Genomic DNA, 24,116 nt, shown 5'->3' with positions numbered 1-24,116 from the left:
TGTTTCCAACAATTTTGTTGATACTGAGTGTAGCCAAGCTTCGTCTTTGTTTAAGCTTCGCATGTTTGTTATGAAGTCTAGTCTGGACGGTAGTCGAGCTTCTTCTTCCTCACCCCACCCCCCATGTTTTTCAGGCGAAACATATGTACATAAACGACAGAGGCCTCGTGGAAAAAGTAAGACTAGCAAACAAACAAGAGAAAGATAAGTGGCAAGTATTCTTCGACTAATATTATAAAATGGGTGGTAGTCCCTTGATCACGCTGTAAGCAGCAGCAGCGGCTACTCCACAGAAATTTACAGGCAGAAGGATGCTGAAGCCTCAGCTGCAACGAGCTCACCATAGCCCCTCCTCCACCTTGGCCCCTCCCAAAACCATAGTCTCGGGATATGGTCGTAAGATGCTCCATCTCTCCTCGACAACCACTCGCCGGTATCGGGTTCGAAAAGCCGGCAGAGTCTCTTCCTCTTACACGGAAATCGACACGGTTGAACAGCTACAAGCTTCTGATTCTGAAGACACCACCGAGGTGACCGCCACGGTCAACGTTCAATCTTCCGTTGGTTTGAGTCATGGGCTGGATGATATTTCTGATCTGCTTGGAAAATCTATTTTTCTTGAGCTTGTTAGCACCCAACTCGAACCGAGTAAGTTTACTTATTCAGAGGATGATGTCGCGGGTTTTTCTTTCTCCTTCTCTTCTTACACCGCGACGAACGTTATCTTCGTCGTATATATTTTCTGCTTCTGGGGTACTCGACTACTTCCATTAAATTTCAACCCTCCATTGCGATGTTACTTAAATCTTTTGTTCAGCTAGCAGTGAAGGTTGAAAACATCTCTTAATAGAGGATTCTAATATGAAGTCTGGTGGAGATCTCCAAGCATGACTTCCAAGGCAATATGCATCCATGGCAATGTTTTACTCTTTTCATGGAGGTCTCCATATCGTCTTTTTGAGTTCAAAAACTACACCAGGGACCATTCATGGTGAACTCGTAAGATGAAGGGGACCAGTACGTCTTTACTACTTTCACAGATGCAGTTACCCTTTGGTGCTATCATCTGGTGAAAAAAAAAAATCATCTCTACGTTTCCGTTACGTTTTAACGTATTACTTGAATCTGTTTTCTTCTGCTTTCTTCTGTGATTTTCTGTGTTCCCCTTTTTCCATTTTTTTTACCCCAATTACGATTAGTTGAATAGACAAATGAGTAAATAATTCGTAGAGTTACTTATGTTGTTCTTAGTACAATTTTCTTCTTTTGACAAGACAAACTGAGCAAGTTTTGCTTCTTAAAAGCTTAATTAGATTCACCCCACTTTAATCATCAAGGTATCATCACTAAGTATCATATTTTATCTCAGGAGCCCAGATTGATCATTGTAGCATCTCCTAAGAAAATCATTTTCATTTTTCTTTTCGAAGAAAGGCTGAGCAATCATAACTTGTCAAGCTTATCCCTCTCTGTGATTTGCCCTACTTGGTCAGTTACTATTAAAGCGTCTTGTCAAGTTTTCAAACTGAGCTGTAGTCTGGAACCGTGGATTGCTGTGTCTGGTGTCTGGTGTCGTTCTGTAACTACAGACTCACCTCGTTTCGTTCTCATATTCCAATACAGCACCTCCAAGATCGAAACATCTCATCAACTAGAGCGAAGAGTCAATATTTAATACAGAAATATAGAGCGGAATTGAATTCATTTATTCTGAACGGAGTTGTGCTTATGTTCTCTTAATGTAGACACTGGAGAGGAACAAAAGATCGAAGCTTTCGCTCAGAAGGTCAAGGAAAAGGACGATGTGGTAAAATACGAGGCTACCTTTCAAATAGGAAAAGATTTCGGCGAGGTGGGAGCTGTTTTAGTGACAAATGAGCACCACAAGGAGACGTACCTGCGATCCATCACCCTCACTGGCTTTCCACATGGTCCCGTTAACTTCACCTGCAACTCATGGGTGCAGCCCAAGTCGGACAAATCTGATCAGAAGAGGGTGTTCTTCACCAACAAGGTAACTTCTCTCTCTCGCTCTCTCTCTCTCTCTCTCTCTCTCTCTCTCTCTCTCTGAGATTCTAACTGGGCTTTTGTATTTTTTTTTTTTTTTTTTTTGTCTGCGACAGTCTTACTTGCCGGCGGACACACCCAGTGGCCTGAAGCGTCTCAGAGAGAAGGACCTAGAAGCATTGCGAGGAAACGGGGAAGGAGAGCGGAAGTGTCCTGAGAGGATTTATGATTTCGACAAGTACAACGATTTGGGTGACCCGGATAAAAGCCCCGATTTGGCGAGACCCATCTGTGGCGGTGAGGAGAATCCTTATCCCAGGCGTTGTAGGACTGGACGTCCTCCAACAAAAGCAGGTAAAAGAAATTAATTCATACAAAAATCACTGACGTTTAAAATTAATTAATGGATTAGTGTGTTGTGATAGTTTCATAGATAAATCTCTAGATATCGCATAGGCGCCGTCTCTGTTTCAGTAATGCCAGAAGAAATGGGTATCGTTAACTTCTTACACTGAAATGAGAGACTAAAATGGGTGAATGCTCCTGGTACAGATCCCTTGGCGGAGTCTCGCAGTAACAGAGTATATGTGCCGAGAGACGAGGCGTTCTCCGAAGTGAAGCAACTGACATTCTCCGCAAGGACGCTGAAATCAGTGATGAAGAGTTTGGTTCCTTCTATCGGAAAGGCTTTGAACAGCAGTAACCATGGCTTCCCATACTTCGCCGCCATAGACTCTCTGTATCATGTAGGAATCAACTTACCAAAGCCCAAAGAGGAAGGTTTCTTCAAGAAAATGCTGCCCAGGTTGGTGAAGGCCATTGCAACCGGTGGCGGCGATCTTCTGCTCTTTGAAACCCCCCAATTGCTTGGAAGTAGGCATCTGTCTCTCTCTCTCTCTCTTCTCCTTTTTAACCATTTTCCCTTAAATAATACGAAGCTCTCAGCTAGTTGTTTTCTCCCTTTTTGCAGGGGACAGATTCTCTTGGTTTAGAGACGAGGAGTTCTCTCGTCAAACTCTCGCAGGAGTTAACCCCACGGTCATTCAGTTGATTAAGGTATATACGATCATGATTTGAATTTTAATAGTGTAATATGATGAACATCGATATCCGCAGGAACTTCCACTGAGGAGCGAGCTTGATCCAGAAGTCTACGGCCCCGCAGAATCTCTAATCACCAAGGAAGTTATTGAAGAACAAATAAAAGGAGCTATGACAGCTGAAGAGGTAAAAGAGCCAGAAACATGTAAATCTTCATCATGTTTCAAGTGTAGGCATTTCTAAATGAATGAATGGCCTAGTGCAGGCAATCAAGCAGAAGAAGCTCTTCATCATAGATTACCATGATTTGCTTTTGCCCTTCGTCCACAAGGTGAGGGAGCAGGAAGAAAGCACCTTGTACGGGTCCCGCACAGTCTTCTTTCTCACACACGACGGCACATTGAGACCCCTCGCCATCGAGCTCACCCGGCCCAAATCGAAAACTCAACCCCAATGGAGGCAAGTCTTCATTCCAGGTTTCGATGCGACGACTTGTTGGTTGTGGCGGCTCGCCAAGGCCCATGTCTGTGCTCATGACACCGGCTTTCACCAGCTTATCTCCCACTGGTACACCATTGAAACTCTCAGTTCATTTCCTAGTCCATTACTGTCATCTATGGCGCCCTTCCAGCGAATGGAAACTGAATGAGGATGGGATACGATGCTTGCAAGCAGGCTGAAGACTCATGCTGCCACAGAGCCGTACATAATTGCCAGCAAACGTCGATTAAGCGCAATGCATCCCATCTATAGACTGCTTCACCCTCATTTCCGATACACAATGGAGATCAATGCTCTTGCTCGGGAGTATCTCATTAATGCTGGGGGAATCATAGAAAAATCTTTCTGGCCCAAGAAATACTCCATGGAAGTGAGTTCCGCCGCCTACGCCAAGTTATGGAGATTTGATTTGCAGTCACTCCCAGAGGACCTCATTAGCCGGTAATATACATGGAACAAGTTTAAATCCTCGATTTATTTTCCTCCCATGGAGTTTATCTTGTCATGTTAAAGTCAAATATGGTACCAGGGGCATGGCGGAAGAAGATCCAACAGCGGAGCACGGGCTGAAACTCGCAATCGAGGACTACCCGTTTGCCAACGATGGCCTCCTGTTGTGGTCGGCCATCAAAGAATGGGTGACCGAGTACGTGAGCCATTACTACCCTAGTGCATCTCTTGTCACCTCTGACACGGAGCTCCAATCATGGTGGGCAGAAATCAAAACAAAAGGGCATCCCGATAAAACAGAAGGGTGGCCACCTCTAAGCACTCCCTCCCACCTCATTTACATTCTCTCCACTATGATTTGGGTCAGTTCCGGCCTCCACGCCGCCGTCAACTTCGGCCAGTACAGCTACGGCGGGTATTTCCCCAATCGACCCACCATAGCCCGAACCAAAGTCCCCACCGAAGACAGTCAACCGGGAACCGAAGGTTTCCAGCAATTTATGGAGAAACCCGAGTTAACTCTTCTCGAGTGCTTCCCCTCTCAGAAGCAGGCAATGTCCGTGATGGCAATACTAGACGTTTTGTCGAATCACTCGCCAGACGAGGAGTATCTGGGAGAGAAAGAGGAGGGGGCCTGGAAGGAGGATCCCGTCATCGCTGCGGCGTTCGAAAGTTTCAGCGGAAAACTGAAGCAGATTGAAGGGATCATCGACGGCAGAAACACTGACCTGGGCCTAAAGAACAGGACAGGTGCTGGAGTCGTGCCGTATACACTGCTGAAACCCTTTTCGGAGCCCGGAGTGACTGGAATGGGCGTACCTAACAGCATCTCCATTTGACTTACGGGCGGCCAGTAGCGTCTCCCTCTGAGATGCATATTCTGGGATTTGGAATAAGAATAGCAAAGATCGTTAACATGTACCTTATCTAGTACAATCAGATGTGCAGACGATGATAAGAGTGATAGGTAAAAAGATCTAATATTGCTTTTTTCTTGTTTAAGCTGTGCATGAGGAGGATTTCCGAAAGATTGTTGCCATGATGAAAATTACGAAATCGTAGTCTTTTCATTTATACAGGTATACATGTTCAATGGTCCAATAGCTACAGAAATACTCTAGAAAGAATAGAAAGAATATCCCACTACAAACAATTTACCCAAAAAAAATAAAAATGATGACAAAAAATATTACCAAAAAAGAATTTCTAAGCTACTCTTCCTTCTCTTGGACGTCCATGACAGACACAGAAATGAATATTATGCAGAGCTCCGTGTTCGTGTAAGGAAGCTGTAGATATTTACAAGATTGCAGGCCGAGGAGGACGCTTCTGGGACAGAGGCCCTTACATCTCTTCTAGATCATAACGGGCCCTCGTCTATTAGGGGCAAGGTTAGAAAGATAATATGCCCAGTTTTCAATTCCGCCGGCCATTGATCAATTCAATTCCACGAGAGAGATTCCAGACGCAACTACTCTTGCAATTGTGTTCTTGTTTTCGAGTCATTGCACATGCATTCGGGAACTGGATACGCAATAATGTCCCTTCCAGGCTTGTTGGTCCTGATGTCTGGTTGACCTAGGGACCCCTGATGCAGCCCTTTTATGATCCTGTTAAAGTCTGGTTCTGAAAGCGACGAGTTCAGAAAGAACGGAAGCATCTCTCTCTTGTTGGGGGTTATGTGCTTCTTGTGCCCTGCATATGCCCTGTGGCCCTGCATCAATCACAGATTCAACTGTCATAATTCAAACAAATCACAGCAAAAAAGGTCTCAGTACTTTGCATTTGAGAAATTGCTTCCATGTTGTATCTAAAATCAAAACTCAAGCAAAATTTGGCAGTACCTGAACGGCATGACCCATGTTTCCTCCATGCGAAGGCATGAAAACATCACTATTCTCGGCAACAATATAGTCGATGGCAGCAAGAAGCGAAGCTTTTTTAGCAAACGGTACCAATTCTCCAGGTAAGGAAAGCTTGTCCTTGTTATAAAAGTAAGGGAATTCTTTGGTCAGAGGCAGCAAAGCTTCTTCTCCCCCGAACGGACTTCCTCCTGCCCAATATATCCTTGCATTTCTTGGTGCTCCCAATGCTTTAAGAAGCCTGAACAAAATTTAACACAATAAATGAAACCTGTCATGGTAATAGACAGGAAATTCCAAATTTTCTAAATGAAGAACATATGTTACATAACATCTAACAGCAAGACTCTAAGACATACCTAGCAACATCCAAGGCATTCAAGGGGCATAAGCCAGCAAGCTTCCGATCATGGTAAGTCATATTGGATCTTGCAGTAAGGAGTTCTGGTCGTAGCTTCCTCTCCTTGTTGATGATCTCATCATACTCAGAACTTAATCCAGGTAGACAGCCAGTTCTCACCCAAACATCTTTTTCCATGCGCAAATGAAGAGCAATATAAGGACCCTTGCCACGCATCCTCTCAACTAGCTTGTTGCCAAGCTCCAAAATGGGGCTTGCAAATCTCAGAGCATGGAAGGCCACCTGGAACATTTTTAAAATGGATTTAGAGGAGTGAACAGGGCGTACCAAAAAGCACCCAAAAAAATATTGTCACAGTAGTGCTTGGAAAGTAGGTATCATTATCCATAAGAAAGGCAGAGAATAGCAAGAGGTGTGACAATTACTTTACACCGAAGCTTCTGCAGATCAGAAGAAAGATCTTTAGAAAGCCTGGAATCCAGTCCCCGGAGAAGAAGCACCCCTTCCCTGTTAAGCTGCAGGAACACAAAAGTTGTCAGTGAAACTTTAACAATTACTTGATGAAAGTTTTTGCTAATTAGGATATCCACCACATACTAAATATATAAAAAATTAACCTCAACGAAATAATAAATATTTATTTAACTTTGAAATGTATATAACGAAAAGGCATTGCCACACAAGACATTTTTTTCACAAATCAATACAGGAAAACTGATCATGGTCACATTCACCTCATAAAGTAAACTATAGATTCTGACGAGTGAAATTTGATGAATGCATCATAATTGGAACTGCATGATGCTGAACAAGCAATCAAACAGCAGAGTTTGTCTACAAATGGCTCTTCTCTATGTTCTCACTGTCTGAAACTACAAAATCCTAGTCTTTTAAAGGATGCAGGCTTTTTGGTTCTAAAAGCAAATAATTTGGCTACTATCCTTTCAACCCAATCAAGAATCACAATCAAGATAAGGCCAGCTGTTATTCAGGTTTTGATGATCTTAACCATTCCAGATACTCTATAATCAGATGAATAACACTTCAAAAATCCTAAAAGCAAGCACTGTGCTGTCAATTTGGAAAACATGTTTTTTTTCCAGAAGAAAGCTCACTAATCAAGTATGCAATATATAAATTAGAGCTTGTACACCACAATTCGTAGAAGCTTACCCTCTTCTGGTACCTAGCTCGAATCCATTGAGCACCTACATGCAGAGGAGTCCGCTTCTCTTCCACTGGTCTTGACATCAGATGAGTAGATGGAAGGGAAGAAACTATGTGTACATCATCAGCTAGAGTTTTCTTGAAATGCTCCAAGTCGAAAATGTCAGAAAATTCACTGTCAACGGAAAATGCAGAAGAAAATAATTAATTCCACAAACCAAACTCTACTACTTTGCTGTAACTATCAAACCAACGTCTTAGAACATACCATAAGTTCGTGCATTAATTTGAAACTTGAGCAACAAAACTGTTAAAAAAAATAAAAAGCAAGCATACCAATAACAAACAGACTAGTAATATAAGTATTTAAGTACATCTATGTGTGTGTAATCAAGTAAACTTAGTAATTTGGGAGGATTTTTTGACGGGCAAAGCTACTAAAAGAAGAAGCAAGACTAAAAGTTCCTGATAAGGAAACTAGGGGCACAAGAAAAGCTAACAGGACAACGGTCATTCTTCTCAAATAATTTATAAAGAAAACGCTGAAACGTAAACTACAGAAAAATCTCAAATGGATTACTCCCAGAAAACTACTTGTAGTAAACCAAAAGCCCACATTGTGCCATACAGCAGCTGAAGCGTAAACACTAGAAATATACCACGATTAATGAAGGTAAAAAACGCTGAAAACGGAAAACTAAATGCACGTACAACATATTAAAACCATTGAGTTACACATTCTCACAAGAGAAAAAAAAAAAAGGAACAGGGCAAACCTTTCCAGTGCATCTTAATCTCAAAAGATAACTAGAAAGAAACTCAAATACGCTGGACTACCCTGAAAAAATGTGAAACCCTCATTCTAAGTAATCTTTCCTCACCTTTCGTCTCCCCAAATGACGTTGACTTGCAGGATTGGTACAACTAGAGCGGCTCCGAGAATGCGAGCTATCACAACAGCATCAACAATCTGGTTCCGCTGCTGGTTCAATCCTCCCGAGACCACTACCATCAGATACTTGGTCCGCTCCCTAGTGACGACCTCACTGGATTTCCTATACTCCTGGCTGAAATCTAAACACGGACGATAGCCTAGGCCATTCGGCTGCTTCCAGAACTCATTCTCCATGTCGCCAGTACCGATCTTCCCCTGACCAAGGGAAGCCAACCGTTGGTGATCGCTGGACAGGATTAGCTGCGTTTGAGGAGTCCAACAGGGATATGGAGAAAAGGGAAGAATGGGCTCAAGATTGAGGCCGAGCTTTAGCATCCCAAGAAAGGAGAAGATAAAAAGGAAGACGAAAAAGAAACGGGGATTTTTTGCGGTGGAGAAGAACCTATTGTAGGGTTTTGATGACTTTTTAGGCGACAGAAGGAGATTGTGCAGAGAAGAAGACGAGAGAGAATGAATAATCTGAGAGGGGACCGAAATGTACGAGAGCTTGTCGTTCTTTGATTTCACCATTGATGAGGCGGCGAAGTTCTTTCTTCGCTGGACGAACGATGAGAGAGTCACGAAGAGAGAGAGATGAAAGGTTTTGACACAGGCCGGTCAATGGTCGTTGCAGACGGAGGCCGAGAAGCGCAGAGGAAAGAGGCTAGACTTTAATAGGGAGGAAATGGGTTGCAGGCGGCGGGAACGCGAAGTACGGGACGCGTTGGTAGGCCAAACAATTTTGCCCGGGTGTAGACTGTATAGTCGTAGACAAAACGTTCACATTTCACCGTATTTTCATGAATTCCATTAGTAAAAGCGCACAACCGGTCCTCTTTCTTATTCCAGCAGAAATTCAGGTAGCGGTGCTTTATTGTACCTCTCACTGTCAGAAGACAGAACTACAAATTCAAAATCTTCCAGCGACTCGGAGTGAAGGTGCCCACCGTTTACCCGACAGCTTGCATTCGCTTGCCGTGCCCCGTTTTTACGTGGAGAGGGGGCTATTTTGGTTCCCACCGGCCTTAGTCTTAAAAGAAAATCAAATCAGTGTTAATAGTGGCTCCCACCCGATCTCTATTCCTATTTATTTTTATTTGAATATTTTAAAATTAAGTTTGAGTCTAAAAATTTTAACTGAGTTTAAACTCGAGTTTCAGTCGACCTAATCTCAAACCTATATATGTTCGAATTTATCTTGATTTGAATAATTTGAACTCGAATCTGAACTCAAAAATTTGAACTTGAGCCAAGTTCGAATTTGCAATGGGGCAAATACTTCTATTAATAGTGTTTATTTTATTGATAAATAATAATATTAGATATTGAAGATTTAAGTTAAACAAAAATAACTATCAACCAACTAAAGAGGGAATTAACAAAAATAATTAGAATAAATAATATTTTTATTAAAAAAATTACATTAATGAATCAGCTCACAGACTAATAAACCGAGTTTAAAAAATCTTGAGTTGACTTATTATACTTAACGAGTTTTATTTCAAGATTTAGCTCGAGCAAAATTCAATTAAAAATTAAAATAAATCCAACTTTTTTGGAGCCAGAACTGTTTGCGAACCGATTTAGCTCCATTAGTGTGAAATTCTATTTTTTAAGTTTAGAAGTGTCTTTAGTTTTACTCAGATTTACAAACCTAATAAAACGTTTAACGTTGTTTATTAAATCAATTAATCATAGTGTTGATAATACCAAGAGGGACCAAACGCTGGACAGAGCAGAGTTGGAATGGGAAGGGAGCGTGTCGCCTTGCGCTATTGCCAGCTGTTTCCAAAACAAGCAGCAGGTCTCACATGTGACTCGCTCCCGTCCCCTTCCCCGGTTCACACCCCTAATCATTCCACATTCCTCCTTTTATCTCTCTCGATCAGGGTCCACGGGCCCACTTTCCTACCGGTATTCTTACCACTTCTTTTTATTTATAGATGTCCTTACTTCGTCTCCGGTAATCACTCACACGGGGGGACACATTTACTGATCCGTAGCCGTGAAACGGACGTGCCCATCCGAGTTGCAATCGCCATCCCGAGTGACGCAAACTCGGACTTCATGGCCCCGGTCCATCCATCTGTCGACACGCGTCCTGTCTATGACTGCTCCTACTATGAAAGGGAAAAAATTTAAAAAAAAAAAGAAGAATTATTCGGATACATGATTTTAGCTCATATCATTGAGACCTTTTTTAAAGCTGACAGCCCAGCAATCACAACATATTGGTGGGACCACTTATCCCCATCACAAAGTGGTAAATTTCTACCCTCATCATGGATCAAATTTACAATTTTGCCCTTTTATTTTAATTGGAACCTTGTTTTGCGTTTCATGTCGTTCACACGAAATCTGGCTTTTGTCTAATGTGTTATTTAATAATAAGAAAAGCCAAGACGCTGCTTTGACCTCGTAAACTGCTTCTGACAACTAAGCAAGACAGTAAGACACGGCGGCCTCATCATCTATCAATTGGCAATCGCATGGAAGCTTGAAGTTGAAGACAACCTCAGAGTTGCTGGCCAACCTTTTGCCCAACTGCGGAGGAACCCACAAAGCCAGAAGGCAGAGGATTCACTCAACGTGTCCTCCAATCTCTCAACTAATATTCGCCAAATTATTGGGCGTTGAGTGATGACTTGGGAGTCAGGCGCAAGTGATTATCATCACCTTTTAGTCTTTAAATAAAAAGTGGAGTTTCTGGTATTTGTCGTGGATCCTTCGATCATCTTCAGTTGAAACGTAGCAATCGCCCAAATCCAGGTGAGCTGTTGATGGGGTCGTAGCTAACCCACCAATATAAAACCAAAATCATGGAACGTGAGTTAGTACTTGGGCTTTTTTATTATTATTCACTTGGGTGGTCAGTGATACAGGATTCAAGTTTTTTATCCAGGCGAGACCAATCACTAATGGCGTTTTTAGAACCAGAAGCCCTGTGTTCTACCGATGGCCAAATGCGAAGCCCTGTGCATTTGGCAGAAAGCTCGACGACGCTTCATCGCGTGCTTTCTTTCTCTTCTGCCGGAAAAGGCAGAATCACCTGTTTCGTTTATTTCTCTACTGTTCTACCAAATGAAGGAAATAACATTTTTTTTTTTTTGTTAGGAACAGTGGGGCTCGTTCATAAATTTTGATTTAGTCCATACTGTTCCAGAATGTAGGCACAAGTAACGATCCAAATGGAAAGGAGTATATTAAAAATTGGAAGTGATAAGGAGAAGATAAGATCATGGAGTCCTGGAGGGAGGAAGCAAATAATGGAATGCATGCGGAGTGTCTTATAGAACGCTCAAGCAGGAAACACAAGCAGCACCGTATTGTCCCCAAAACAGTAGTTTGTCTCTCGCCTCCATGTGCTTACTCTTTTAACTTGGACAGACGCTATGAGACCCAGAATCTTACTGTTCTTACCATCTATCCTTTTTCCATTAATGCGACCTTCAGATTGTGATAGCCATTAATGGAGTCCTCTTCTCTCCCAGCAATTTTAGTTGAAAAGTTCCTTGAAAGAGAGGCTATTCCTCAATTACATGTATTCATAAAAAATAATCGATGAGTCGCATGTCTCCTTTTCGAGTTCCCCACCTTGGACTCTTTATTATTCGAGTGGAAGAAAGTGTTGGAAAGCAAGAGACCGGAAAAGCTGCCGAAGATGGTGGTGGGTCTCCTTTCTGTGCATCGCTCCCTTTTTCCACATTTCTGAGTGTGATCAAAGCTTTTGAATAACAGGAAAGTTTTTGAGTTTTCAGTTGTGTGAATCTCTTCTTTACTGCACTTCAACGTTTAGCGAAACATCACTGTTGTCCACATTGGGTGTATTCACCATTCAAAAGATTACAGCTTACAGGTTTTCTAAAAATTAATACCAATATTATTAAACTTAAATAGATCATCATCAAGGGTGGAGAAGCCCCCCTCCTGGGGGTATGGGGGCGGAGCCCCCGCCTAGTCCATTAAGGGTAATTTAAAAATTTTATTCTTGTATTGCGATTGCCCTAATTTTCTTGTTATAATTAAGGGGTGAGGCTAGTAGGCGCTGATAAGGAGCTGGAATTGCAACTCGAGAGGTTAGAGAAAACACCTGATTTCTTTTATAAACTATTTCATTTTTATAGTAGATTATAGAAGACAGGACGTAGTCTCACCTTGAGGCAAACCTGTATAAATTTTGTTGTCTTTATTTTGTGCTTGATTTTCCTTTCTTCCGTCATTACTATTATTGCTCTCGTTAGTTTAGAATTAGGGCGTCTAATTCCTAACAAGTGGTATCAGAGCTTTGGTTCGTGATTGAGAGCAATGGCTGGCAAAGAAGGATCAAAACTTGGAATCAATAAGTTCGATGGTATCGATTTTGTGTTCTGTAGGATACAAATAGAAGATTATTTGTACAGTAAAAAGTTGCACGCACCACTTCTGGATATGAAACCAAAAGGTATGAAAGATGATGAGTGGAATCACCTCGACAAACAGGTCTTGGGAGTAGTTCGCTTAACACTATCGAAGAACGTTGCTCACAATGTGGCATCGAAGAAAACCATAGCGGGGATAATGAAGATTTTGTCTGACATGTACAAGAAGCCTTTCGCAAATAATAAAGTACATCTCATGAAAAAAAACTCTTCAATTTAAAGATGATAGAAAATACATCAGTTGCATCACATTTGAATGAGTTTAGCACGATTGTCAATCAATTGACCTCCATTCAAATTAAATTTAATGATGAAGTTCGTGCTTTAATTCTTTTGGAGCCTATGAGGGTTGTGGTTAGAAATTCTGTAGACAATGAGAAGTTGATCTTTAATGATGTTCGGGATACCATTCTTGCAGAGGAAGTTCGTAGAAAAGACTCCGGAGAATAGAGTGACATAGACGTAAACACCTCTATGTAGTGAACAAGAAAAGAAATGAAGAACTAAAGATTAGAGTCCAAATGCATTATCAAAGATGAAAAAGATGATTATGAAAATGCAAGAAGAATTAAACCAATTCGAAAGAAACCAAGTTTGGACTATAGTGACTAAGCCCAAAAATTAGAAAGTCGTAGGAACTAAATGGGTCTTTAAGAACAAAGCTAATGAGGAAAATCAGGTAATGAAAAACAAAGCTAAGTTAGTTGCCAAATGATCTAACCAAGAGGAAGGAATTGATTTTGGAAGAAACTTATGCACTCGTGGCAAAACTAGAGGCAATTATAATTCAATTAGCCTATGCATGTCACATGAAATTCAAATTGTACCAAATGGATATTAAGAGTGCATTCCTAAATGGGTTTGTTCAAGAGGAAGTATAAATAGAACAACCTGAAGGATTTAAAGACATGAACAAGTTTGACCATGTACACATATTACATAAAGCATTATGTGGCTTCAAGCAAGCTCCTAGAGCATGGTATGAAATGTTAAGCGAATTCTTGCAAAAAAATGATGATAACAGAGGTTGTGTGGATATGACATTATTTACCAAGAACCATGAACAAAACTTGATCATTGTCCAAATTTAAGTGGACGACATCATTTTTGGTTATACAAATCCCTCTTTATGTCAAGAATTTTACCAGTGTAATAAATAATGAATTTGAAATGAGTTCAATGCGTCAACTCACATTCTTTCTTGGACTTCAAGTGACACAAACCGAAAATGGAACTTTCATAAATCTGTCCAACCCACGTGTCCAATGAGAGGACCCATACGTCCAAGAGAGGTGGAATCATGGTAAATAAGAAGACGACTCATAAAGATGGCACATGGATATAATTAGTCAATAAGAACCATGACTACTAATGTCTTTTCTTATGTAAAGCTTGTAGCCCTAAGGGCATTATGGACATTGTAACATCCTCTCAAAAACAATAAACAGAAGCCCTTGGCTTGGGTTAGAGTATCAAGTTCTCTCCCCTTCTCTCAATTCGTCCAAGTTCCCTTTGCAAGCCTAAAGGCTCTTCTCTTCTTTCTCTTTCCCTCTTTTCATATCTAACCGAGTTTTCTCTTTCCCTTTCTTCTCTTCTCTTGTTCTTCTCTTCTCCTCTCAAACTCTTCTTTGCTCTAGGTCCTAATAAAGGGATCCTAAATTCAACATAGTATCAGAGCAGTGAATTTAGGATCCCAATGTCAAAAAAAGATTCTCTAAAAGTTTGATGATCAAGTCATTCACTGAAGGTTCTTTAAATAAGCAAGCTCGTTGAGATAAGTTGATTATCCTTATTCTATCTCTTCATGATATGAAGCTATTCTAATGCTCAGATAATTTTATTCTTTTCAAGCCCATCTCATGATTATTATGAATTTAAGATTGGATTCTTGAGGCTTAAAAGAGAACTACATCGTTTATATGTTGCTTCTCTCATTGCCTTTTATTCATTAAAATCAGTTTGATACAAGTGATGATGGAAGTTCATTTTTTTGAAGCATTGCTTGGTTTTTATTTGCTTCAACATAAGCTTATGATACTCTATGTTATTCACAAAGCCATGTATGAGAAATTACTTAAGATTTTTCTGTTGGAAGATATGGAGGACTACCATTTTATACGAGAAGATCTTATACACCATTTATAATAAGCTGGGAGTTCATGATGTTCTCTCACCCCAGTTTGAGGGGGAGTGTTGGAAGATGGGCCCAAACTTACACTACCAAGGAAGGCCCACATATCCAAGTGTGTTGGAATATGGGCCCAAGCCCATAAGATATGGACCTACCATGATCACACAAGTTGGTAGGACCCACCATGATCATGTGAGGTGGCATGATGAGTCTTACACAATAAGAAGTCTTATAGAGCCAAAATTATTATGGAAGCAGGTCTCACAAAGGAGTTTTAATTTAAAAGTGTTTTAGCTATGTTGGCTTCTATTTATATTGAGTTATTTAATTATGCTAGGACTTATTTTTAAGTGTTAGAGTTTGGGTGGAATTGGAACAAGGTTAGTTTAATTGTAATTGGACTCTACTACTTTCCTTTATTATAAATAGGGGTTCATGTACTCTGATTACAATAATTCTATGAAGTATATTTCTTTTCCATAAATTCAACATGGTATCAGAGCAAGTTTTGTGAGTTGACTCGGTCAACTCACAAAGATTCCTTTTCTTATCTATTATCTCGAGTAGTTTAGGTTCATATCTATCTTTTTTTCTCTTTTCAGTCCCTATACCCGTTGTTTGCTTTACGTTCTTCTTACCCATCAAAGCCACAGACTCTTCCCTCAGACCTCTGCTTATATTTTGATGTTGGTTTCCAGTCGATGTTACCTCCAGACTCCAAAGTCGAAACGAACATTAAGACTGCTTCTTGATCAATAGAGAGTAGTAGACAAAGTTTGCAACACTATCTCTATAGTGAGACTGATTTCAGAAAACTCAGATAAATTCTCATCGTGAAAATCTCCGTTCCAACACAATTTTGGCTCCAACAAATTTCCAACACAAATGTCTCTGTCTTTGTGATCATTCAGGAAAGATTTTTCCTGTCGCATAATCTAGTTTTGGAAAATTTCCTTTACTTCTTGGCAATCACTAGCCTAGAAAGTTGCCATTTTTTGGAGGATGAAGACCCATCTATTTCTGGTTCCGCCGAGTTAATCTGTCGAATCTTCTATTTCAGGAAGTTGTCTATCACAATCCGCTACAGGTTTCGGAAACTCCTCTGGTTGTTTCCTTCACTGGTTTATTTTTTTTTCACAGCGAAAACAATAGAGAAGCCGAGAATACTGTTTCAGCCTGGGAGAGAGTTCTGCTATCTCTGCTATTCGGCGCTATCCTTGGTTGTTGATTAATCTAGAGTAATTGCTGCTTGCTCGAGAGAATAAGCGTTGTCGATGAATCAACCAGTTGTTCCCCGTTGCCGTTGTTGGAGAAGAGAACTTTGCTGAGTTTTCTGTAATTTTGCTATGTTCGACACTGCGAGAGGAAGACAAAGACAACTGAATATCAAGTTTCCTAAGTTAGGAAACTTGATTTAATAGCCGAACCGGACCGAGTTAACCTAGCAACCCGAGGCTACTTACTGGTTTTGTTCATGATCGAGTCAACTCGGGTCCGGGTCAACCTGACTCAGCCCACTTATTTCCTGCCTTAGTTATACGTGTTTGGGTATATCTTCTGGGACTCGATTATATTAGTCTACTATTTGACTCGGTTCGACTCGGTTCTCTATCTATCTCCAATTGAATTATTATTTTGGATTATTACTCGATTCCTACATACTATTTTTTGCAACTTCCTTACTTACTTATGGACTCCTTGCAGACTATTTCATGTGTCCTTATTACTCTTAAGGACTTTCATTATTTACTGGTTATCTATTGCAAATTTGGTACATGTTATTTGGGCATTGGCCCATTTCAGCTGTAGTTATTGTATCTCTTTGGATGAGACATTATTATTGTATGACTTCTCAGTTGCTAATTTTTATCAACATTGGCTATTCTGATGGATGACGAAAGCCAATGTGGCCCCAGAATATTATCTTCCGGGTAATTACCCGCTACCCCCCTTAATTGGCATTTATTACTCCTATTACTTGAAGTCGATGTTCTGTGGAGGGACACGGTAATGGAGGAGTTTTATTACACTTCTGAGCATTGCATATAAACCTACTACCTATAGAAGATAAGAGTGTGCCTTACATCCAACATGGGTTATGACTAGAGTATGGAGCGATGTCATACGGCTTAGAGTGATTTTACTCTCACTTGTCTTATGCCAGTTGGGCCTCATGAAAGAGACCACCAGTGTAAGGGGGAGTGTTGGAAGATATGGAGGACTGCCATTTTATACGAGAAAATTGTATACACCATTTATAGTAAGTTGGGAGTTCATAATGTTCTCTCACCCCAGTTTGAGGGAGGGTGTTGGAAGATGGGCCCAAACCCATAAGATATGGACCCACCATGATCACACAAGCTAGTGGGACCCACCATGATCACACAAACTAGTGGGACCCACTATGATCACACAAACTAGTGGGACCCACCATGATCACATGAGGTGGCATGATAAGTCTTTCACACTAAGAAGTCTTACAGAGCCAAAATTATTATGGAAGCAGGTTTCACAGAAGAGTTTCAGTTTAAAGGTGTTTTAGCTATGTTAGTCTTCTATTTATATTGAGTTATTTAATTATGCTAGTATTTATCTTTAAGTGTTAGAGTTTAGGTATAATTGGGACAAGGGTAGTTTAATTGTAATTGGACTCTACTACTTTCCTCTATTATAAATAGGGATTCATGTACACTGATTACTGCAAGTAAATGAAGTATTTCTGTTTTCCATAAATTCAACATTTTCTAATGATCGGATATTAAATTTGTAGAGGCATTATCAAGTTTTTTTCTTCTCAAATCGAGCAAGAAGAACGAACTTTTCTGGTTTGCTGAGCATGAACATTAATATTTGGTGATTTTTTTTATTTTGAGAATTAATCTCCTTTCTCTCCCTCACACGTTGAGAATAAGAGAAGATTTACTTGTCTAAAGATCTCAAGAAAAAAAGGCAAGGGAAACTGTTTTTTTTATTACCTCTCTTGGTGCCATTTATTTTCATAAGGCATTAATTATACTCCACAACTTAACACTGGCCCTTTATATCTTGATTGAATAGGTTCTAAATGAACCTTTCACAAATAGAAAATAAAAGAAAGAAAAAATTACACCCTTTACTTGAAGAGTTCCTTCTCTTTGAGAGATTCAAGCTTCCACTTCTTTAGCAATACAATATGGAGTGAGGAAGCTTGACTAGAATGCAATGCAAGGAAATAAATGGAAAGCGTAGTGGAATTTTCAAGGATGATGATGACTCTTTCACTCTAAAGTACTTTTGAGAAGATTTTCAAGTTTGAGGATAAAAGCTCGAAGAATTTGCAAATAAATGCTCATTAACTTCTCAATGCAAAGTTTGGTCTTTATAACTTTTCCAAGCCAAACTAGCTGTTTTTTGCTTGTTTGCAAAAATCAAATCATTAATTGACCAGTCACTCGATTAATCAATCATAACAACTCTTTTTGTGTTAGAATGTGACTTATTGATTGATATGCTGATCAATCAATGTCACTATTGGTTCTCAAAAGTTAAGTTGATTGATCATTGGCAGGGGATGAAAGATCAATCAGAATTCCCTCCAGCGATGCAATCCAGTATGATTGATCAATGAACTTCTCATGATCGATCATGCTTTATGTCCATGACTAGCAAAATTCTGTCTCATTGATCAATCGTGTGGAATGGTCGATCATTCCATGTATAATTTTCTTCCGTGGATAGAATTGATCGATCAATCCAAATGGGATGACTAATCATACTTTATAGCATGATAAGACCATATTTTGGATGATTGATCAATCGATTATGGGTGATCAATCATGCTTTATAGTCTTAGCCTATACTCTCCTGGATGATCGATCATTGGCAGAGGCTGATAGATCATTCTAGTGCCAGTTCTACTAGATTGACTCTAAAAGTATGAGAATGATTTTGTCTGAGTGCTCTAATATGTTCTAAGAGATGTATATGATGTTCTTAAACATGTTTGCATGCAATGTATGACCCCAAGCTCCATATTCACTATTGTACTCAAAGAAGGGAGTTAGGAGTTCTCTCTTACATTTGTGATTGAGTTTTGACATATGATTTTTATACTTAAACTACTTTTCTCGTTGTCTTCTTCCATGTGGGTGCTTCTTCAAGAGGCATTCTTTAATGTTGCTTGAGGTTTTGATTAAGCTTGATCATTTTGAAGCTTTAGACCTTGAGATGCATTGACTCTTGAAGGTAGAATATATGAAATACCTAGATTTACAAATTGTCAGATTAATTAAATTTTGTTATCATAAAAAACAATGAGGGAGTCAACCTATGGTCAACAATCTCCCCCTTTTTTAAGATGAAAAAAACTAACTTTGGAAAAAAAATGCACTTCACTAAGGTTTGAAGCAAATTTAATTTATAATTTTGACATATGCTCCCCCTTAGTCATTGCATTGATTGGTTAAGTCCTTTTAAGTGTCAATTTGCAATTTTTCTGTGCGCCTAGGGATTCTAAGTCCAATTTTCCATCTTTTTCTCCCCCTTTTTGTCTTACTCAAAAAGATATTAAAAATACACATGTGAGTAATAAAAAGGTGTGACTCAAAGGTCATTTCATATATATATATATATATATATGTATATGTATATATATATATATATGTATATATGTATATATATGTATCTATATATATATATCTATATATGTATATATATAAATATATTAGAGGAGATGATGCACACCATAGCAGTTAGTGAGGAGAGAATTCCAGTGGATGGGTGCATCAATGAAGTTGACAAAAGTAGCCATAATGTCTAGAAGAAGTGGAAGATTTGTTAGTGGATTTCAATGTTGGGGTCTGGGTTTAAAAATAAATAAAATTGGTGTGTGTGAGAGAGAGAGAGACAGAGGACCAGATATAAGGGCATTTTGGTCTCAACATTGACAAATTGTAATTTTCCAAACCAAAACCAAAGAATGGTAATTTCGTAAAATAAAATCATGAATGAAATAAGATTTGTTAGAATGGACAAATTGCCACGGACAACGGGGATATAGGGCGGGGACGGAGTTGAAGAAAAAGGAATGGAGTAGGGACTTGGTTGGTTTTCCAATCTTATTCAGGTTTTTTTGGAGGTTGGGTTTAGTGACCCATGCCCACCCCTAGATGATATAATTAATGTTTGACATAACTAAACCAAACATTGAATTGGAAGGGTGATTTGGTGTGCCACTGGGCTCTTTTCGGATACGTCTGGAATGATGTTCATTGGCACAAACGATTGGCACTCGGTTGCGAGTTCAAATGGACTATGTCTGGTTGACTCGCTTTGCTGCAGATTGTAAGAAAACTAGGCCACATCTAGCAGCTCTGGCCAGTTTTTCTGATTTGCATCAACAAAATGACGCAAATATTGCTCCAACAAAGCATTCACACCCTCAGTCTGTCCGTCAATCTGAGGGTGGAAGCTAGTAGAAAAAATTCAAAGTTGTCCCCAGCAACTTGAATAATTCAGTCCAGAATTTACCTATGAACTGTGGATCTCGGTCACTGATAATCGTGGTCGGCACTCCCCAATGCTTGACCACATGGGCCATGAAGGCCTGGGCAACTTCTTCGACGGTGCAATTATTGGTGACTGGAATGAACGTCCCGTATTTGCTGAATCGGTCTACCATGATGAGAATCGAGCCTAAGCCATTTCTCTTGCGAAGGCCAGAAATGAAATCCATGGAGACAGATTCCTATGGTCTTTCGGGTATCGGCAACGGGTCCAGAAGTCCTTCTGGTCTTCTTTGCTCCACCTTGTCCTGCTAGCACTCCAAGCAAGTACGAACGAACTCTTCCATGTCTTGATCCATGTTTGACCAGAAATACTATCTAGACACCAGTGCTAGGGTTCATTTTTTATTCGGATGGCCAGCCCAAAGGGTATCATGGCACTCCCGCAATAAGTCCCTCTGCAGATTGTCGTGTTTTGGAACATATAGCCTGCCTCCTTTGGTTTTGAGTAGGCCATCCTCCAACCAAAATCGTCGAGTTTCGCCAAGTGCTGTTGACTGCACAAGATTGTAGGCCTGCGTGTCCGTCCGTAGGCCGGCTCGAATTCGATCAAGGATAGGGATACTTACTTGGCTGATAGCGGCAACACCTTGCAAATGAGAAGAAGTGTTGGAGTCATCACCAAGTACTGTGCTTGCCTCCATAGGGGTTGTATGGTCTGCCATCCAGCTCAAGGTGTCCGCCACCGTCGTCCCCGACTTATACAACATCTCGAAATCGAATTCTGCCAAGAAATCTTGCCATCTTGCTTGTTTGGGGGATAACTTCTTCTGCGTGAGGAAGTAACTTGACACCACATCGTCAGTTCGAACAACGAACTTTGACCCGAGTAAGTAGTGGTGCCAGGTGCGCAAGCAGTGCACCACAACAGTCATCTCCCTCTCTTGGACTGTGTACCACTGCTCTGTCTTGTTCAGCTTTTGACTCTCGTAGGCAATGGGATGACCATCCTGCTCCAAGACACCCCCAATTACGAAGTTGGATGCGTTCGTGTGCACTTCGAACTCTTTGCTGAAATCCGCAAGTTGCAAGATGGGTCCCTCCATCATGGCTTGCTTGAGTGACTCGAAAGCAAGTTGGCACTTGTCCATCCAGTGCCACTTTTGCGCCTTCTTCAGGAGGTCCGTTAAGGGAGCCACTAAGGCCGAGAACCCTTTGATGAATCTACGATAGTAGTTAGCCAAACCAAGAAAACTATGAAGTTCTTTTACCTTGGTTGGCTCGGTCCATTCTCGAATGGCTTGCAGCTTTGTCTTGTCCATCCAAATGCGACCTCCTCCATTCCAATAGCCAAGGAATGATACCTCCTTCAGGCCAAAGGAACACTTATCCTTCTTCAAGAACAAAGAGTTCTCCCACAGAACTCAAAACACTTCACGCAAGTATTGTAAGTGTTCCTCCATTGTGTGGCTATAGATGACAATGTCATCCAAATACACCACCACGAACTTATCCAAAAACGCTTTGAAGACCTCATTCATAAGCATACAAAACGTGGCTGGTGCGTTAGTTAAACCGAATGGCATCACAAGGAACTCGTATGATCTGTACCTGGTGACACAAACCGTCTTTGGTTCATCTCCTTCCGCAATTCTGACTTGATAGTAGCCACTCCTCAAGTCGATTTTTGTGAAGACTCGGGCATCTCTGAGTTGGTCGAACATATCGGCACTCAACAAGATGGGATACTTGTTCTTGACGGTGATCTTGTTCAAAGCTCTGTAGTCGATGCATAGGCGCATAGAACTATCTTTCTTGCGCTAAAATAAGACTGGTGCCCCATAAGGAGCCTTGGATGGCTGAATGAACCCCGCTTTAAGCAGCTCGCCCAATTACTTCCTCAACTCCTCCAACTCCTTAGGCGCCATGCGGTAAGGGGATTTTGAGCGCGGTTTCACTCCAGGTTCCAACTCAATCTTATGATCCACTCCCCTTCTTGGTGGCAAACAAGGGGGTAGGTCCTTTGGCATGACATCCTTGAACTCGTTCAAGACTCCCATCATTTCCTTGGGTATCACTTGGGCCATGTCTTCTTTTACCTCACAAAAGACCGCTAAGTAGGTGGAACAACTCTGCTTAAGCCCCCACTTAAGCTGAAGGGCGCTAATTGATTCAACATTTTAAGTTACATTGGTTTTGAAACCATTGATCATACAAGGCCCTCCCTCATCAAGAATACCTACTACGCTTAGTGATGGTAAAAAAAAAGCCTTACAAGTTGTGAGGAAGTCCATGCCGAGAATGACTTTGAAGTCATCCATGGGTACGATGGTGAAGTCCAACTTCCCAACCCATTCTCTAACGCTGGCAGAAACGGCCTTGGCTACCTTTGAGACTTCTCTTGCAGTAGAATTAACGGCCTTCATCTGGATGCTCTCTTGTAGCCTTAAGCTTCAAACGCCTCGCTTCCTCTTCCGAAATGAAATTATGAGTAGCTCCCGTGTCTACCATGGCCTTGACTTGGAATCCATTGATAAGGGCATCCAAGTAGAGAAGATTGTGGTTCGGCCTTGCCTCTTTGACACTCGCTTTTGCCTCATTTGACCGTACAACGTTGAGCAAGGATAGAGCCCCCACCTGTGGTTCCTCCTTTTTGCTCTCGAATTGGGCAGCATTTAACAACTTCTTCTTGGGGTAATCTCTTACAATGTGCTCCCCTTCACAGATGAAACATTTTAGAGGGTGTTTGAAGGACTTACCTTTATCATCCTTCTTTTTGCTATTGGTGTGGCGAGTGTCGCTGGGTTCGGTCCTATCATTTTCTTTCTTTGGCCTCTTCTTCTTCTTCTGGCCGTTGAAGTTGTTGTCCTTGCTTGGCCGAGCAGCATTGTCCTCTGACTTTCGCTCGTACTCGGTCAACTTTTTAGCTGTGGCTATGGCTGCACCAAGGACTTTACCTCCCTTCTACGAAGTTCGGTCTCGGCCCACGACTTTAGTCCAGCCAAAAATGAAAAGAGTCTATCCTCGTCAGACATACAAGGAATGCAGAGCATGAGAGAAGTGAAAGATTGGACGTACTCTCGAATCGTACCTTTTTGTCTAAGGGCACGCAACTCCTTTCGAGCTTGATAGTCTACGTCCTCCAGAAAGAAATGGCGCTCGGAGTTCTCTCTTGAAGTCCTCCTATGTCTCTACCGGTGCTTCATCTCCTTGCTCATCCGAAGTCCTTCTCCTCCACCAAAGCACAATATCTTCCGCATACAACATAAATGCAGTACTGACTTTGGCTTCTTCACTAGTCAACTTAAAAGCTTTGAAATATTGCTCTACTTGCCAAAGGAAATTGTCTATTACCTTTGGGTCACGTTTTCCAGTGAAGGCTTTCGGCTCCGAAATCTTGATCTTGGCACCTCCTTGCAAACCTCCTCTATTTGCAAGGGCTCTTTCGCATAGGGTGAGTCTTGCCCGAATTTCTTCCACAATGGTCTTTACTTCTCTGTCAACTTTCTCAATTTTAGCTGGCATTACGGCCATAGCACTGTGTACGTCATCCTCAAATCCTTGGAACCAGTCCGGGATAGGTAACCGTGCATGTGTAATGTCGTTCACGAACTCCTCCAGTCTTGAGAACTGATTCTCCATGCTAACAAGCCTGGACTTGAAATCACCAAAACGTAAATCGTTTTCAGAGAATGACTCCTTACCTCTTGCTGCTACATCACCACTTGTGGATGTCATGGTTGGAAATACTTCTTTGATAC

At 41.0% G+C, this 24,116-nt stretch overlaps 2 protein-coding genes across 2 annotated transcripts; one reads left to right on the top strand and one right to left on the bottom strand.

Annotated features, from left to right (window-relative positions):
• Positions 1-311: 311 nt before the first annotated feature.
• Positions 312-5,063, top strand: LOC137940262 (linoleate 13S-lipoxygenase 2-1, chloroplastic-like). The gene is made up of 9 exons (XM_068785213.1): positions 312-648; positions 1,746-2,014; positions 2,124-2,361; positions 2,560-2,880; positions 2,978-3,063; positions 3,124-3,234; positions 3,314-3,615; positions 3,724-3,990; positions 4,079-5,063. The coding sequence occupies exons 1-9, from the start codon at positions 312-314 to the stop codon at positions 4,836-4,838; spliced, it is 2,691 nt and encodes an 896-aa protein (XP_068641314.1). The 3' UTR covers positions 4,839-5,063.
• LOC137940263 (O-fucosyltransferase 20-like) lies at positions 5,048-8,980 on the bottom strand. The gene is made up of 6 exons (XM_068785215.1): positions 8,271-8,980; positions 7,396-7,564; positions 6,648-6,737; positions 6,221-6,504; positions 5,844-6,102; positions 5,048-5,713 (listed from the first exon to the last, which is right to left on the bottom strand). Exons 1-6 carry the CDS (start codon positions 8,852-8,854, stop codon positions 5,471-5,473), a joined length of 1,629 nt encoding a protein of 542 aa, XP_068641316.1. The 5' UTR covers positions 8,855-8,980; the 3' UTR covers positions 5,048-5,470.
• Between the last annotated feature and the right edge of the window lie 15,136 nt (positions 8,981-24,116).

Source organism: Aristolochia californica, unplaced genomic scaffold, assembly GCF_029961685.1.
Source record: "Aristolochia californica isolate CCGP_79_NKW_82.1479 unplaced genomic scaffold, dmAriCali1.0.hap1 SCAF_9, whole genome shotgun sequence".
NCBI lineage: Eukaryota > Viridiplantae > Streptophyta > Magnoliopsida > Piperales > Aristolochiaceae > Aristolochia > Aristolochia californica.
This window is presented reverse-complemented; position numbering and strand designations above follow the sequence as displayed.

What these genes read in the sequence shown, in the direction of transcription:
- LOC137940262 (XM_068785213.1), top strand. Translation starts at nt 312, where the DNA reads ATGCTGAAGCCTCAGCTGCAACGAGCTCACCATAGCCCCTCCTCCACC. An exon ending in ACGTCCTCCAACAAAAGCAG is followed by an intron (nt 2,362 to 2,559) that starts GTAAAAGAAATT and finishes CTCCTGGTACAG; the next exon opens with ATCCCTTGGCGGAGTCTCGC. An exon ending in CACCAGCTTATCTCCCACTG is followed by an intron (nt 3,616 to 3,723) that starts GTACACCATTGA and finishes GCTTGCAAGCAG; the next exon opens with GCTGAAGACTCATGCTGCCA.
- LOC137940263 (XM_068785215.1), bottom strand. Translation starts at nt 8,854, where the DNA reads ATGGTGAAATCAAAGAACGACAAGCTCTCGTACATTTCGGTCCCCTCT. An exon ending in AATGCCTTGGATGTTGCTAG is followed by an intron (nt 6,103 to 6,220) that starts GTATGTCTTAGA and finishes AATTTTGTTCAG; the next exon opens with GCTTCTTAAAGCATTGGGAG. An exon ending in ACATGGGTCATGCCGTTCAG is followed by an intron (nt 5,714 to 5,843) that starts GTACTGCCAAAT and finishes TGATTGATGCAG; the next exon opens with GGCCACAGGGCATATGCAGG.